Source organism: Ictalurus furcatus, chromosome 19, assembly GCF_023375685.1.
Source record: "Ictalurus furcatus strain D&B chromosome 19, Billie_1.0, whole genome shotgun sequence".
Lineage (NCBI taxonomy): Eukaryota > Metazoa > Chordata > Actinopteri > Siluriformes > Ictaluridae > Ictalurus > Ictalurus furcatus.
The window spans coordinates 21,731,045-21,749,952 of record NC_071273.1 but is presented as its reverse complement, the minus strand read 5'-3'; the positions used below and the strand labels follow the sequence as shown (position 1 = coordinate 21,749,952).

The 18,908-nt window shown below is 39.3% G+C and overlaps 1 protein-coding gene across 1 annotated transcript; it reads left to right on the top strand.

Annotated features, from left to right (window-relative positions):
* The first annotated feature begins 1,220 nt into the window (after positions 1-1,220).
* Positions 1,221-16,889, top strand: tspan33a (tetraspanin 33a). The gene is made up of 8 exons (XM_053649709.1): positions 1,221-1,531; positions 10,168-10,222; positions 10,328-10,455; positions 11,619-11,693; positions 12,523-12,618; positions 12,721-12,849; positions 14,197-14,358; positions 16,046-16,889. The coding sequence occupies exons 1-8, from the start codon at positions 1,436-1,438 to the stop codon at positions 16,145-16,147; spliced, it is 843 nt and encodes a 280-aa protein (XP_053505684.1). The 5' UTR covers positions 1,221-1,435; the 3' UTR covers positions 16,148-16,889.
* The last annotated feature ends 2,019 nt before the right edge of the window (positions 16,890-18,908 follow it).

The window sequence follows — 18,908 nt, the reverse complement described above, 5'->3', positions numbered from 1 at the left end:
TAATCTCTCAGTCTGGTTCAGCACACACAAACACAATCACAGGGAAGATGGAAGTAAATGTTGCAGTTCATTTGGAAATCAAGGTTCCAGAGTCAATCCAAGCTGCTTGAAGTCCAGTGTGAAGTTTCCACAGTCAGTGATGATTTGGGTTGCCATGTCATCTGCTGGTGTTGGTCCAGTGTGTTTTCTCAAGTCGAGAGTCGATGCAGCGTCTACCAGGAGATTTTAGAGCACTTCATGCTTCCATCTGCTGACGAGCTTTATGGAGATGCTGATTTCCTTTTCCAGCAGGACTCTGCACCTGCCCACAGTGCCAAAACTACTAGTATCTGGTTTACTGACCATGGTATTACTGTGCTGAATTGGCCAGCCGACTCGCCTGACCCGAACCCCATAGAGAATCTCTGAGAGACACCAGACCCAACAATACAGACGAGCAGAAGACCGCTATCAAAGCAACCTTGGTGATTTTTAAACTTTTTGAATTTAATTACGCCGGGGAAAAATGTTACTTTTCCACGATATTCTGTTGTTGTTGTTGTTGTTTAGATGCACCTGTATACATTACAGCACAGTGAAATTCTTTGCATATCTCAACTTGTTAGGAAGTTGGGGTCGGACCTTAGAACCTACATACCTCAGAAAACTTTGATTTGTTTTCCACATTTAGTGTGAACATTTTGATTTCGTTCACCTTTAGTGTGAAAATGAAATATAAGGTGGGTGTACTGCCGACTAGACATACCTCATCAATCAACAGGGGGCGCTATTACACAAGTATTTAATCTCATTTTCTCCAAAAGTAACATTGAATCAAACATTAGGATTAATAATGTAGAGTGTAGCTTTTGTTTTTTAGAAACTTTCTTCCACTTAGATCTAAAGGCGCATCTTTTTTTTTTTTTTTTAAGAGGAAATGTAAATCCCTGAACTTATTCTGGAAGAAAAGTATAAGATTAGACTGCGTTATTAAAGACTGTGTAAGTAGGATACTATGTCACCTATTTTTAAGATATTTATCCGCATCAATTGAAAATCAGAAATGCGCAAAAATCAACCTGCTTCATATTCTTGGGGGAAGTGGGAACATGGCAAGAGGAACATGTCTTTAGACTAGATGAGGCTTTAAAGTGTTTGCTCATGTGAAGAGGAGGAGGACCGCCCAATAAAGCGCGCACACACACACACACACACACACACACACACCAATCCGGAAATAACAAACACAAGCGCATGAGTCGCAAGTTTAGGCAGCAGCACAGATTTAGAAAATGTGTGCCTCGGGGCAAAGGCGCTCCTGTGAGCTACTAAACACCGCAATGTCTGAAACTCCCTGAGGACAAGTTCCACATTTATTCCTTCTTCCTCAACAGTGAAGTTTCAGGAGCTGACAGAAGTCTCTTCATCTCTTTAGAAGACTTGAGAAGTGTCGATCATGGTGAAAGGAGGACGAGCGCAGAGGGGTGAAGACTTCAGTTTTGTCAGTCCGGTCGTCAAATATTTACTTTTCTTCTTTAACACGATATTTTGGGTGAGTCGCAGGAATCTGTCCACGTGTCCCTCTTTAACACTTACTTCATAACCATGTCGTCGAAGTGCACTTGTTCTGTTGATCCTGTCAAAATGACTGAAAAGACATGCTTTAAAGTTTGACTGCTCGAGTAATCATTCATCTCCGTCTTAGACTTTACCCATAAACTAACCAGTTTTAACTTCTCACGTCCATTTCACGTGTGCTCATAGGTTCTTCACGTGTAATGTGTGACCACATATGGAGAGAGAGAGAGAAACATATGAAGGTGCACATTTGTGAATAATGTGTTCTATATATGAACAGAAATGACATATGTGAGAAAATCAGCTGAGAAATAAAACACTACATGAGTAATTCACGTGATTAGTCACGTGTGGAACGTGTGCGAGTTTTCTGAAAGCTTTCAAAAAAAAATACAAATGTAGGCTAATGTAAGTTCAAATGAATAAAAATCAGAACCACTGAAGTAAATTAAACTCCAGAAGTACTTACGTACATCATGTGCTTAGAGACAAAACACACAAACATCGTGTGTGAATAATCGCGTGAATCACGTGTGAAGTTTGGTTTTTATATAGGCCTACTTCCCATTTTCACATGTATAAACACTTTTTTCACCTTTAGTCTGAAAATGTAGATTTTTTTTCACCTTTAGTCTGAAATATTTTTTTTTTACCTTTAGTCTGAAATTTTTGATTTTTTTCCACCTTTAGTCTGAAAATTATGCTTTTTTCACCTTTAGTCTGAAAATGTAGAATTTTTTTCACCTTTAGTCTGAGATTTTTTTTCACCTTTAGTCTGAAATTTTTCATATTTTTTTCACCTTTAGACTGAAAATGATGATTTTTTTCACCTTTAGTCTGAAAATGATGATTTTTTTCACCTTTAGTCTGAATTTTTTTACATTTTTTTCACCTTTAGTCTGAAAATGTAGATTTTTTTCACCTTTAGTCTGAATTTTTTTCTTTTTTACACCTTTAGTCTGAAAATGTAGATTTTTTCACCTTTAGTCTGAAAATGTCGATTTTTTTTCACCTTTAGTCTGAAATATTTTTTTTTTACCTTTAGTCTGAGATTTTTGATTTTTTTCCACCTTTAGTCTGAAAATTATGCTTTTTTCACCTTTAGTCTGAAAATGTAGTATTTTTTTCACCTTTAGTCTGAGATTTTTTTTCACCTTTAGTCTGAAATTTTTCATATTTTTTTCACCTTTAGTCTGAATTTTTAAAAAAATTTTCACCTTTACTCTGAAATCTTTTTTTTTTTTCACCTTTAGTCTGAATTTTTTTCTTTTTTTCACCTTTAGTCTGAAAATGTAGATTTTTTTCCACCTTTAGTCTGAAATTTTGGATTTTTTTTTTCACCTTTACTGTGATTTTTTTTTCCAAATTCACCTTGATCCCCCCCCCACCTCCACCACCGAGTAATTGATTTTCATGTTAATTTTCCGCATATAAGACACATGATTTCATTTATCGCACGCGTTTACTTGAGTTAATATTTTTCACGTGATATTGCTTACATAAATGTGAAACGTGTGTGGGGTTTTTTCCCGTAAGCATAAACCGTATGCACTTTTAGTCCATCAGCCCAAATGATTCTTTGGTTTGCCCTTCTGCGGAAAGTTTTCCTGTCAGAGAACCTCTTTAGACAGCTAGCACCATTAACCCTCCTTTTATTAAAGAGTGTATTCAGAGTTTCAGATATTAGAGCCTATTAACGCAGGATCTGATTCAAAGATTGACACGCAATTAAACTCCAAAAAGGAAATGTTACGGTTGTGTGATGTCATGTACAATGTATTTGTTAAAGAATCAGTAATGGCTCAATAGGAAGATATTCCGTAAGCGTGCGTCCGTGTCTAGCTGAAACGATACAGTCCTGTCTCATATTGTTCAAACTTTTACAGTTTACGTGCCCTTAGGAAAAAATGCAAATGACTTAGTAACACACAAAACATTGCTTGCTGTGTTACATTTCACAGATGTTCTAGTGTCTCAAACCTCAGGAGTCAAGGAGTAAAAGAAAATTATAGAGGGAAGGCAGCGTCAAATATCTCGGCGTGTACCAAGAACAACCCTAAAGAAAACTAAATAATTAGCTAGCCAGCCGGAATAATGCGACATAGCATTGATATTAAGACAAGCTTGTAAGATTTATTAGATCAGATATACTGCCATACTACATTAAGTAAGAAATAAACACAACAGGATGGGAAAATAATAATAAACTCTGTTACCGTGAAACTGCGAAGCACAAACTCCTCTGTCCTGAAGACTTTCCCAAGGCAGAAATCTTAGTTAGTTGTGAATGTTACAGCACTGACACTGGAGACTCCTTCCATAAACGTTAAACAAATATTTCCTCACAAAATAAACTTCAATATATCATCAATTAGAATATAAAATACATTTTTTTCATCCATGTTCACTCTATGGCCAAAAGTATGTGGACACCTAACCATCACACCCATTCTGCGTGTGGTTCTTCACCAAACTGTTAACACAAAGTCTGAAGCACACAGTTTAAACGCTGTAGGATTGAACCGAGAGGTCCAAACCTGTTCCAGCATGATGATGCACCTGTGCACAAAGCGAGATCCATGAAGACATGGTGTGCTAAGGTTGGAGTGAAAGGACTCTCATGCCCTGACCTCAACCCCACTGAACACCTTTGGGATGAACTGGAACTGGAGCCTCCTGGCCATCCCAACATCACTTCCTGATCTCACTAATGCTCTTGTAGCTCAGTGATCACAAATCCCCTCAACCACGCCCCAAAATCTAGTTCAAAGCCTTCTCAGAAGAGTGGCGGTTATTAGAACAGCAAAATGAGGTGGAGGAATACATCAGGAATAAGATTTTCAGCAAGCCCATATGAGTGTGATAATCGGGTGTCCACAAACTTATGACCACGTAGTGTATTTTCGAATTTCTGCCATACAAGTCCCCGTGTAAGTTGTTACTATAGCAACAATAACCTATTAGAACAAGTGCATTAATCTAGACCGTATATACAGTATGAACGTTAATATAAGCTCTATGGTGTATGTTTTTAGTTTTGAATGAATTCTGTCGTGTTGTAGTTCAGTAGTGTTTGTGAAGATGACCCAAACACAAGACGCAAGCTTGCTGCATCCTGCTGTGTAAATCTCACACATGGAACTGAAGTATTGAATACAGGCAGTGTGATTATAAGTTATATTTATTAAAAAAATAATAATAATAATTAAAAAAAAAAAAAAAAAAAGAAGTGCCAGGTTTACAAGTAGGGTGTTCGTAATTCTTTAACACGTTATATTACGACAAAGTTGAGCTCATTATCCGATGACAAACCTCTTTCTTTTTGTTGCTTTTTTTTTTTTAAACTCCTGAGCTGCTTTTGCAACCTTTTGAAAGCTTGTAGCTGCTGCTAAGCAACAGGACTCATTTATTCATATGCAAAAAGTGCAACACACTGGGGGTTTTTTTGGGGGGAGCGGGACTGGGGCCCCTTGCTGTACTTTTCATTCTACGCGAGTTCACAAATGATTCACGCCTCCTCGAAAACACTATCAGACACTCACAGTGTAAAAACAAAACACCCAAACAACAAAAAATTATTCATACAGCTGTTACTGTTCTATCTGCAGAAGTATTCTCACTTTAAAATGTTCCATCGCAACTATAGATTTATTACTTTTTACTCCAGATTACTTCTTACTACAACTAACTACATACCCCTGAATCCTGAACAAAACTAATTAGTGTACAAGTAGAACCCATAATGGCTCATCACACCGCCCTGTCGTGGATTATTTTCCTATAACGGCATTCCTTATTCCTTTTACATCACAGCAGCACGATGACACTAGCCATTTTTTATTGATTAAAGAACGACGTTTGACCTTTTTTTCCGTTTTCACTTATGTCGTGGGACGTCCGCGAGACAAGTGATCGCTTACGTTATAGCAGCTATAAACCGTCGTTTCCTCACCAGGCTCTATTTTTTTTCTCTCTTTCACGCAGAGGATAATAATCGCAGCTTGTCTTGTTTAGCGTAAACGTCCTCTGTCCCGAAGACGTCAGGTGTGAATCGGCCGTGGCTAACGGTAGCCGTGACGATGTTTATAACCCGCACGATTGCAAGTGCGATGTTGCTTCTTCTCGAAACAAGAAATGAATATCGAGTAAGCGACATTTCGGGACGCGGTATGGCCAGATGTTTTGTTTATTTTTGCTCAGCTAGCAGAAATAGATCCTAAAGAAGCTACGCTCACTTTAAAGCACATCGGCGAGATTTCGTTTTCGAAGCCAAAAGTTATATTACTGAAAAGTATCGTTCGTCATGTCCGCTGATGATGTCACTAACACTACTGTAGTAACGGCTTCGAATTAGGAAGTGAAATTTTACGCAGCAATCGCAGATGAGCGGAGTGATACACACACAGTGAAACGTCTCAGTGCGCTTCTAGGAAATCTAAGCACGATAAGCAAGAGAAGTGGACCGGAACTAACTTGTATAATGAAAAATAAGTCACATTAACGCGTCACATTACAGAGCAGCTCTGTTACACTGTTTTAAAAGGAAGAGTGTGACTTTCTGGGAGATCTACAACTCGAGCAAGCGTGATCGGGCTTTAAAAATCGAACATGAGTAGAACAATTTGTCCATCGCTGCGATGTTGACACTTGTTCATGCTTGTTATTGTAAGCCGAATGTCTACCTCTGATGTTTCCTCACGAATAAACTTCAGCAATAGCACGAATTCTTGGAGGATTCAGCTTTAATTGCATTTTGAATGAGCTGAAGCCATGAGAAATGAAACTGCATAATGCTATGTAGACTTCTGGAAACACGGCAAGTCTTAACTTGAGTAAGTCTCAATCTTCACACTCTGAGTCATGAAGAAACCTTGCGTGCACACAACACAGTGCATGACTAAATCATGCTTCTACATATTTAACACTGATGACAAATTGAAAGTGCAGTCAACTACAGCCAGGAAAACAGTGTAACATTCTCTACGCAAGTGTAACTCGAGTTCTCAGCTGCGGTTCTCGCCTGGTTTTGACACTGAAGCTAAGCAGGGTTGAGTCTGGTCAGTACCTGGATGGGAGACCTCCTGGGGAAAAGTAAGGTTGCTGCTGGAAGTGGTATTAGTGAGGCCAGCAGGGGGCGCTCACCCTGTGGTCCGTGTGGGGCCTAATGCTCCAGTAACGTGACGGGGACACTATACTGTAATAACAGCACCGTGTTTCGGATGTGACATTAAACCGAGGTCCTGACTCTCTGTGGTCAAATCCCAAGACGCTTATAGTAAAAGAGTCGGGGTATAACCCCGGTGTCCTGGCGAAATTCCCCCATTGGCCCTTCTCTATCACGGCCTCCCTAATAATCTCCATCCCTGAATTAGCTACTTCACTCTCTCCTCTCCACTTATAGTGTGTAGTGGGTGTTCAGGTCGTCACATCATCCACATGGATGCTACACACTAGTGATGGTTGAGGAGATCTGACACCCCCCACCCCACCCCCCCGACCCAATACTATGTAAATCGCTTGGAGTATCTAGAAAATGCTATATAATTGTAACTAACTGTAAATCTACTCTGGTAAAAGTTGAAGTACATCTTCACCTTCGTCACTCAAGCTAAAGTAAAACCTCTTGCATTGAAGTATGAAAGTAAAACTATAAGTAAGTTCATTAAAAAAAAAAAACCAAAAGATCTTAATTACTGATGGTAAATTAGTGCATTTTGACCAAGGCTCCCTAACAACATCTTTATTCCGCCTTTATTCTCTCACTTTAGCTAGCATGATAACAACTCTGACCACACAAACTAGCTGAATGCTAATAGCTAGCTGTCACAATACGAACTCCTGCGATAAGGACAACATGTACGAAGCAGCAGACGGATTACAGTCATGCGCGTTAGGTGTCATTCTCGCTTTTCAAGTTCGGATTCGAATTCAGAGCTGAAGTTTCGATTTAACGTTTAGCTCCGATGTTAAGATGTCGTCTTGAGACTTTCCAAACATCTGATTATTAGAGAAATGTCTTGAGAAGAAAGAAGAGATTTGTCTTTTGAAAGGTGGGAAGGGAAAAAAAAAAAAATTCCCGGTTCGTAGCAGTGTGCACTTAGATGCATTCGAATAAAGTTACATTCTTCATTTGACTTTTAGTACTCACACATTTTTGTAGTAAAAACTCTCTTTAGAATGAAGCCAGTGATCTAGAAAATGGATTTCCCTTCACCAATTAAACACACTTTTCCTCCTTTATAAAGAATTCATTTTTTATGAATTGAGAAATACTATGAACTATGAATACTGTACATAAAAAGCTCAGCATTTAAAGGCTCGCTTGGGGGAAAAAGTCTTTTGTAGAAGCTGATTGTAACCATAGAACTAACTTGTGCTATAGGTTAGGAAGCGGAAAGTCGACAAGACTCGAATGAACTCGAACGAACAAACTATGTACACCAATTTTCAACAGGAGATCATAAATATACAACATAACCTGCCATAACATTAAAACCACCTGACGAATATTGTGTAGGTCCTCCTTGTGCCAACAGAACAGCTCTGACCCGTCGAGGCACGGACTCCAGAAGAAAGACCTCTGAGGGTGTGCTGTGGTATCTGTCACCAAGACGTTAGCAGCAGATCCTTTAAGTCCTGTAAGTTGCGAAGTGGGGCCTTCGTGGATCGGACTTGTTTGTCCAGAACATCCCACGGACGCTGGATGGGATAGCGTAGAATAAACTTGCTAATCACTTCTTTTCTAATCATGGAAAGTACAGACAATTATGGACTAAAAGATAGCAGTGTTCATTTTGATAACATTCATTCAAATGGATTTTTTTTTTTAAAAGAAATGGAACTTTTTAAAGTTACGCTTATAAACAAAACATTCACAGAGCGAGCATGACGCAGCGTAATTCCTGCCCTCCTATTAGTGCTTAATAAACTCTATCTAGGAAGCTGTCCACATCAACTGAACATCAAGTTATATCTGTCAAACGTTTTTTTAAACTGTTGTTCATGCAAAAGAGGTCTTTAGTATTTCAACTGACTTGGAAATGCATGGAGTTGTGAATAATTGTTTGGCCGTCAATGGTCTTGGGAATCTTAGGACAGAGCTTGGGCAAGTCCTTTTAACCCCCAAGGTCTGGATTTTAATTCTTTAACCCCGAATACAAACCCGATGCAAAATAACAGCAAGACACCGCCTCTTTTTTATTATCGAGAAAATACCCAAACATCAAATGAAAGATGGTGGAATGAGGACGGTCAAATCCGAGCGAGCTGAAATTATAACGCAGGAGCAGTGGATAAACAGAAACGGTGGATTTGTCTTTTCCTGGTTATCCATGAGTATCACTCAACATTGTCCAAGCATTTTTAAAGACTCTAGGCTAGGCTAGTGAAGACACATCTGATGTGTTCAAACAGGTATTGCAAGAAATTGCATAATGTGATTCATCTTTTGAAAGGAGCAGCCAGTGTGTAGGAAACTTCAATGAGACATTACAATGGCGCCGTTATGTTTAATCTGGATCACTCTCGCCACGACCTCTGAACCAGATCGGAAGCTAACTGATAATGGCTTTAGAAGAGCCGGCAACAATAGCGGGAGAGTTTGTTTTCACACTATATATCTACAGTTCAGTGCAAAAGTTTGTATCCCCCATGGCTCTGTGGGGGTTGGGAGGTAAACGCTATTTGGAATTTATCTACACAAAAAAAATCATACGTATGCGGGTGTATCCTGCAGCGGGCAAAATCTACAGAGCAATAACAGAACTGCTCAGAGGATTTGAGGGAGTTATTAAGGTCAAAGGTGGCCACTGTTACTTATGATAAAAAAGGAATGCGCATGGGGGTAAAAAAAAAAAAAAACTCTGCAGAAATGTATCCAGAGTGAATTACTCAACATTTCTGAAGTGTTTATTATTATTATTATTATTATTATTATTATTATTATTATTATTATTTTTACATGCTCGTGCTGCATCACAGGGGTCACACATGTAGAAGGAGAGTGCTATCTACCCTCTTCCACATACATGAGCTCAGAGATGCTCGCGATTGCCTAATCTCGCTGTGACAGACAGGGCTTCTGTTTTAATTTCTGCTCATTGTTTTGCCCTTTTTTTTTTAAAAAAGCCTCGTGTGTGTTTTTTACTTGCGCATGTGAAATGAAGCAAACAACCACTGAAAACACACCATCACATCCAGGGTCTGTATTCTCCAGGATGTGGTGCTGATGCTGTTGCATGACGAATCGAGCTGAACAGATTTCCTCAGCACGTGAACAAGAATTCCTCAAAAAGACCATCAAAATGACCATAAAAGGATTTCCCTGCCCTATTTAAACATACTCTCTAAGCTGCATTCTTATTGGTGATTTAATCTGTTTACATGGTTTGTTCTATTTACCTACTTGTGCATTAATCCCCTGATAGGTGTGTTTTAAACGAATCTAAATCTGGTCACGTTGCGGTTAGTTCCCGTCACAGCTCTTGGTTGCAGGGAGGTTTTTTTTATTATTATTTCTTCAGAAACACTTATATTATTGTTGCACAGGAATTTGGACTGAATCCCAGACTTGATAATCTGACTAATTTTGTCCTCTCTGTCTTCCATTAGATTATCTCAGTGGTGCTGATGTCCATTGGTGTGTACGCCAGAATAAGTAAACACGGTGAGATGATTTTCCTCAACATCAGGCTGTGTCTGTTTCAGTGTTTGTTCATTTCCTGTATATGTTTCTGAACCTAGCGCTAGCGTCTCTCTTTCTCCTGTACAGAGACGGCGATGGCCTGTTTGACGGTGGACCCCTCCATCCTGCTGCTGATCGTCGGAGTTCTCATGTTTCTCCTCACGTTCTGCGGATGTGTGGGTTCTCTCCGAGAGAACATCTGCCTCCTGCAGACGGTCAGTTTTAGATCTAAAGCAAAACAGATTCGGCTTGGTTTAGAGTGCCGGGGAACGCTGATTAAACTTCAGTTCAACTGATTTTGGCAGTTAATTTGACTTTTTTTTTTTTTTTGCAGTTTTTCCCCTCCAATCATTATGTAGGCCATTTCAAAGAACAAAATTACACTATTCTCTACCCCTCCTTATCACCCCATGCCCCAAATCCCCCTGGCCCCAGAACCCTATTGTGTTTACAGAAAGAGAGATAGATGGATGGATGGATGGAAAGACACCCACAAAAATAACAACCCCAGTAATGAAAGCAAAATATGATGGATAGATGAACAAACAGATGGATGGACAGACGCACAGACAGATAGACAGACATCAACAAAAATACCATCCCCAGTAATGAAAGCAAAAATGATAAATAGATGGATGGATGGATAGATGGATGGATAGATGAACAGACACATGGATGGATGGATGGATGGGCAGACAGACAGACATCCACAAAAATACCAACCCTAGTAATGAAAGCAAAAATGATTAATAGATGGATGGATGGATGGATAGATGAACAGACCCATGGATGGATGGACGGACAGACATCCAAAAAAATAGAAACCCCAGTAATGAAAGCAAAAATATGATTAATAGATGGATGGATGGATGAACAGACACATGGATGGATGGATGAACAGACACATGGATGGATGGATAGATGAACAGACATATAGAAGGATGGATGGATGGATGAACAGACACATGGATGGATGGATAGATGGACAGACAGACATCCACAAAAATAAAACCCCCAGTAATGAGAGCAAAAATTTGATTAATAGATGGATGGATAGAAGAACAGACATATGGATGGATGGATGGATGGATGGGATAGACAGACAGACAGACACCCACGCATAAAAATACCATCTCCAGTAATGAAAGCAAAAATAAAACATTAAAAATAACTGTAACAGTCCAGAAAGCAAACTGCGTGTCTATATTCGATATCAGATATTAAAGGAGTACATAACCATTAAAACTTCTAGGTAGAAAAAAAACAATCTTTTCATTGCAGAGCCTGTGATGAGGTTTTATCGCACAGCTTTGAGAGAAAAATATTGTGTGCACATCTGTCCCAACTGATAATAAAACGTGTTTGTTCTTGCCTACAGTTCTGCATCTGCTTGTCTGTCATCTTTATGCTGCAGTTGGTTGCTGGAATTTTAGGTTTTGTCTTTTCAGACAAGGTAAATTTAAACCTCTCGTATTTACAAAACCGTTGAGCTGACATAGTTCTTTTTTTTATAGGCTGTGGCTATGAATGAATATTTCGAGGCCAGGAAGCATCTCATGTTCATGAATTATTATCTTGTGACCACGAGATGCCGTGAATTGTGTAACTCAATAGGTTGCAGAACGTGATACTAAATGTCTGGCCTGGAGTGGTGAAAAAGTATTGGCTTTCAGTATTTGTTTAAAGTGATGTTGCCTAAGTGTATATTTATGTCCCAACACCAGTATGTCCTTATGCGTAATTTCAGTATTATCAGTCGTGTCTACGCTCATGTTCCTCTGAACACAATCATCTAATTCAGTTTCTTTGTGTCTTTTTCATTTTAAAGCACAATAATTACCATGAATTAATGCATTTGCGTCCAGAAAATTATTATTATTATTTCCTGTCCTATATTAATTCATGGCCACAAGAAACCTAAGTTGTAGTTAGGAGAAGCTTAACTCTTGGCCTCGGTATATTATCTTGTGTCATATCTTTGTGGCTACACTTTATTAAAAATAGCCACCTCAGCGGCTCTGTAAATCTTCAGCATTCTCTGGACACCAACATTTTCCAGTGTATTTATGTATCAAACTATTACAAATGTTTAAACATGTCCATAATATATCAAAGAAACAAACACCCTAAATAAATCTTAATAGGAAGCAACGCGCCCCCTGCTGGCCGTATTGTATTCGGTTACAATATTGATGTGGAGTATAAATGATTCATTCAAACAGTGTTTTTAAAACTAAACTCTTGAACATAAGTGTTTCTAACTGGAGTCCTGTGCATTACAGGCGCGCTATAAAGTGACCGAAATGTTCAGCAATGCAGTCAAGCATTACAGAGATGATCTGGACTTGCAGAACCTCATTGACTTCACACAAAAAGAGGTTCCTTTAGTTCCTTTTTTTGTTATTGTCATGCACATAATGTATTATTGTGTGGTTCTGATGTAGCTGTTTCAATGAGGACGTTCTCCTGCTATGTACTAGTTTGCCTGCTGTGGTGGTGTTTCTTACATGGAGTGGTCTGAGAACATGTATTTCAACTGCACGGAGGAGAACCCGAGCAGAGAGCGCTGTGCCGTGCCTTTCTCCTGCTGCCTCATCTCTAAAGACGAGGTGAGGAAAAAGATCTGACAACGAAGACCGTAAGTGTTGAGATAAGGGTGCAAGTCCAAAATAATGCCGTAACGTCCAGCGAAAACACTTGTAGAAGACCTGTTTTTAGTAGGACATAATGTTTTCTGATGATTAAACCATCATCAGTGCATCACCAGACCTTCATTTCCAAAATGATATTATTTAACCACAAAGATACCGATGTTCCTTTATTATCACAAGTTACAAAGATGCTCAAAATTGATCAAAATCTGATCTTCTAAGGGCTTTTTCAGGTCTAATGCTCTTTCTTTTGGATTTTTTTTTTCTTTCTGGCAATTTTTCACCCACTTATTTTTATGAGGTCCTCATAAACACTTCGGTGTCTTTCATGGCCTTCATCTCAATATTTTTTTTTGTTCTAGATCTTCTGAACAAAAGATCTAGACTCCTAAGTCAATGCTTTAAGATTTAACTGAAGTCAACTGAAAATGCTTTAGCGTTTGAGTCTGTTTTAAACATGCTTTTAATAATACTCATTATTTTGAATCGTTACACGCCTTAGTAAGGCACGTTTACATAAAATTATTAGCGCATTTCAACAGTGATGCAAACTTTTGTGCTTGCTAATTAATATCCCTGCTGTCTCCGACTCATTTGCTGTAATATTAAGGATTCTCTAAACTCAATACAAATAAAAGAAATAAATAAAATAAGAGGAATCTCTTTCATTTGTTCACACACAAACCAGGATCATTCCCCCCCCCCCCCCACTCGGTATAAGTACATACACTCACTGTCTAGTTTATTAGGAACACCTGCGCACCTGCACATTCATGTAATTGTCCAATCAGCCAATCATGTGGCAGCAGCATGATGCATATAATCATACAAGGGAAGATACATGTGAAGAACTTCAGTCCTTGTTTTACGTACATCAAACACCAGAATGGGGAAATATGTGATCTCTGTGACTTTGAGCGTGGCATGGTTGTTGATGCAAGAATTGCGAGACTGGTTTGAGCTGACCAGAAGGTTATGGTAATTCAAATAACCACTCTCTACAACCGTGGTGAGCAGAAAAGCAGTACAGAATGCACAAGTCTTTAGGTGGATCGTCTACAACAGCGGATGACCAGAATACGAGCCTAAAGTGGACACAGATTTCACCCAATCTGGACACTTGATGCTTGGAAAAAAGACCACGTGATGTTTTTACTTAATCTGACTGGATATTTGGATGAATGCAGGTGTACAGATGTTCCTATTAAAGTGGCCAGTGAGTCTGTGTATGTGTACATATACGGTATCTATAATCAGGCGTAATTATCATGTGTTTATTTCTCTCTACTCCCTGTCTTGTCACAGGCTCTAATAAACAGTATGTGTGGACACGGCATGCAGAAGCTGGAGATGATGAGAGCCAGCGCTTTTATCAACACCAGCGGCTGCATTGACAAACTCGTCAACTGGATCCACAGCAACCTGTTTCTGCTCGGAGGCATAGCACTGGGCCTTGCCATCCCTCAGGTACGGGGCTAGCAGTGGACACAAACGACAAGACGACAAAACAATTCTAATAGGGATGTTGAAGGCATTTATAAGATCAGTGCAACATCTGTCCATCTATCCAGCCTCCGTATGGACTCGACTAAGCGCTTGGAATCATGTTTTATTTGTATTCATAATAATAATCGTAAGCATTACAAGCTCTTAATTATCTGAAGGAATTTCTAATTAAACCACAGAGTCACTTTAAAATACGCCAAAACGTAATAAGCGAACCGGGAGCATAGTAGTATAGTAATTTCCATGAAATTATCTGATAACTAAAAATAATCTAGATTTTATTGATACAGTTGATTTAATATCCATTTAATCTTAATCTCATGGGAGAGGGAAAAAAAGAGAGGCTGGTGAGGTAGCAAGTCTTTTATAGCTGCTATAACGTAAGTGTTAACAGGAGCGAACGGGTTTTGGATTAAATGTACCTGTAAACGGATAAAAAATATCGGCATGTCGTTCATCAATAAATTAGATAACTGTAATCATTGCACGTGCTTTTATACCGGTTTGGGATGGTAACAGTAACTCTGCTTTATCACACCATCCCAACGTTGATTATTTTCCTACAACGCCCCACCCCCAAGTGTTTTGTTCTATACATTACAACAAATATTTCAGTTATGCTAATTAGTTTGTACTCTTATGCTTCTGGTTTTGTAAGTAGCATTAAACATTTTATGCCTCTGCCAAGAGGTGCTGGAGGGATTCTGTTTTCAGGTTGTCCATCCATCCATCCATCCATCCATCCAGCTGAGATGGATGTAGGATTGTTTGCCGGATTTATACGGAAGTACCACTTTAACCAGCAGATGAACTGATTAGATTTTGGAATTGATCCAAACAGGGTCAAGGTCAAATGTCTGAAATAGTTTTCCTTCAATAGTTTCCTTCCTGTTTGAAGTACATTTTAAAGGTATTTCAGGCATACAAGTTAGTAATAAGAAGGAGGTGCTTATTGGTTATCATGTTTGCCTCGCACCTCCGGGGTTGGGGGTTTCAATCCCGCCTCCACCCTGTGTGTACGGAGTCTGCATGTTCTCCTCGTGCTTCAGGGGTTTCCTCCGGGTACTCCGGTTTCATCCCCCAGTCCAAAGACATGCTTTGTATTTTGATTGGCATTTTCAAATGGTCTGTAGTGTGTGTGTGTGTGTGTGTGTGTGATTGTGCCCTGCGATGGGTTGGCACCCCGTCCATGGTGTGCCCCGTCTTGTGCCCCAAATTCCCTCGGATAGGCTCCAGGCTCCCCGTGACCCCGTGTAGGATAAGCGGTACAGAAAATGGTTGGGATGGATGCAAGGACTAGACTTGTTGCACATGGATACACCCCCATCAACGCAGTTTGTTTCAAGTTCTACATGTTTTTAAATAAAACGCGATAAAGTTTGCGTCCCCTCTGGTTTTTGAATGGAGAAAATGAAAACGATCCAAAATGTACAAATGAACACAATATTTACACCACTTAAAGAAAAGGAAATGCAAACCCTTAGTTTCCCCCCCACCTCATCATTATTATTACCTTAACATGCTGTATTTGCTCGTCATGAAAGTGCCCAGAAGCACTTCTCCTCCTAGGCTAGTGCAGGGCTGATACAAGTTCGTGAACATCATTCGAATTTAACGAAATCTAATTCAGTGTTCGCTTCTCTTACAGCTGGTGGGAATCCTGCTCTCTCAGGTCCTGATTAACCAGATCCAAGATCAGATTAAACTTCAGGACTACACCGTGCAACACCACTCGGACCCATGGAGCTGAACGTGGAACAGCTCGGTCTGACACTCAGCATCGTGCCTCTTAGTACAATCAGAGTGAAGCTAAACTACACGACACGCATGAAAACCACGTGATCATGACGTGTCATGAATGCTGTGGTTATTACACCGAAAGTGACCTGAATGATTGGGTGGGATTAAAAAAATAATGACCTTTTCATGTTGTAAGAGAACAGATTTGGAAGCTAATTATATGAAATGTAGATGGGAGGTCTGAATCACCGTAATGTAATGTGATATTTATTCTTTTGCACTTGGAGAATGTTGCAAAGACTGGCAACACTAAATTTTCAGAAGTGCCTCCTACTGCTTCAAAGGTTACTGAGCGTTCCTTTCTACACATGGACAGCTAAAATTAGCTGTGCAGATCGGTTATCCCCGTTATACATATCTTCTATATACGTATGTGTGTATGTGCATTCTTACTGCAAACATGCAACCTGGTTTGTTTTGTACATTTCAGGGATGAGTCATTTTGGGGTTTTTTTTCCCCCCCGATATGGTGCCGTTTTTGCCTTTGGGATATTTTGTGTATAGGGTGTCATGTGTTAGGCAACAAAGCTTTCATGTATACTTATACCACATCTACTATAAACACTTAAAAAACTTCAACTGTATGTAAAAATGTGTCCTGTAGAAAATATTCAAATGCCTAACTGCAGCTAAAATCCACAACGATGTTGGACCATGGATTGATTTTGCACCATTAAATCTCTCCACTGTTACACTGACGGAATTTTCCATCTAAATTGGAACGAATTAGTAATGATATAGGCCACGTCATCATCGCTGACGTTCTTAGGAAGCCACGTTTATAGAAATAATCACACTTTGTACTTAAAAGTAGGAATGAGAATCTGTAGGAGCAACTTCATGGACATGTCCAAAAAGGTTTATGATCAAGCTAGGTGTGTGTGATACTCTTATCTATAGTCCAGGGACATCCCTGGGAACAGTTTCCTAATCGGTATGGACTACACGTAACCTGCACTGTATTTCTGGACCCGTAATTGCCACTGTGTGCTACCGTGCCGCCATCCTGAATATCTCTAGATATTGCTTGTTTCTGATTGGCTGACTGGCAAAATTATTAGAATATAATTGCGCATGAAAGGATTTAAACATGGTTAGTAGATGGGATTCAAGATGTCTTGTAGTAGTGCATGGTATTGAATATTAATAAATAAACCCCTTATATTGAAGAATACATTGTGTATGAGAGATGGCACATAAAAAAGAACTGCAAGCTGTTCATCAGGAGCCATTTTCCTGCTCACCTGTGTTCTCTACCCATTTACAGCAGACACAGGTTTTGGCAGGGTCCCCCCCACCCCCAAAAAACAAAAACAAAACACAGGCCTGGTCTATAATAAACACGCCTTGTCTTCTCTAAGTCATAAGCACAGGCATGACGTGTTTATCTTGGCCAAGAAGCAATCCCCTCTGCGTCATAGGATGACATGATACTGGGCTATCCTTTCCTGTGTTCGTTTATTGGGAATAAATATAGATTGTGTGTGTGTGTGTGTGTGTGTGTGTGTGTGTGTGAGTGCTTGGGAATTCACTGTTTAGAACGACATACTGTATAAAAGACGTGGGATTTAGAAGATATACGCATTCAAAATTCACAGTCTCTCTCTCTACCACCAATACGGATCGGAATTATAGAGAGCTAGGGAGGTGCTGGGCCTCATGTTTTGTGTGTGTGTGTGTGTGTGTGTGTGTGTGTGTGTGTGTGTGTGTGTGTGTGTGTGTGTGTGTGTGGTCCCCTCTCTGACTCACTCTATAGTAGCCATGTTTCACAGGCCTTTTAAGGAGGTCCTGTTCTGGACAGACAACACTGTAGACCAACCACAACCTGATTCAACCTCGCTGCTGCTTTACGTCTGAATGATATAATCCCATCTACTTGGAGTTTGTTAATATTACCGCCTACTTGATTAACATTCAATCGTTTTTTGGGAGCACCAAAACACATGGATGAAACTAGGAGGTTTTTCAACCGTGGGATGTGATTAACATCGTGATTAACATTGTGATTAACCGAGAAACAAAATCATCCAAATTTTAACAATACTAGAAGTTATACTGGAAGGCGTAAAGGTCAAAATGTATATTACGAGCAGACTTAAGAAGAAGAAAAAAATGTTGACTCAGACTTTGGCGTGTTTGACTGCAATACTGTGATATTATTAATGACATTATCAAGTATCGTTGTATGTAAAAGGTTTATTCCAGGTACTGATCCCGTACTGACTATTAATACTGAGTTTCAGGACACAACAGCATCACATCTGCAATGTTTTGAGATTCAGCTCGTGTACCAAACGTGATCAGGTATCAGCTTGTAGTCAGAACTCTGTCAGACACCTGTATTGTATGTATCGGTAAGAGTTAAAAACTATCCAGTTTTCCCACAACTCATTTTCTTTCAGCATCATAGTTACATTTTATAGTTTTTTTTTTTTAAAAAAGGTTTGATGATGCATCTTATCATCTGAATTATCATCTTACTCTTAACACCATCATTACTGTTATTGTTACGAGACTTGATGTGAACCTGATGTAAAGATAATAAGCAACAAAGTTTGCAAAAGAATGTGTCTAGGAGAAAATCCTAAAAATGCTAAAAGTGCATTTTAAAAGCGCATTTTCCTCCAAGATATACAAATTACACGCAGTGCTATGTAAATACTAGCAATAACTATATAACTAACGGACCAAATGGAGCTACAAATCGTATT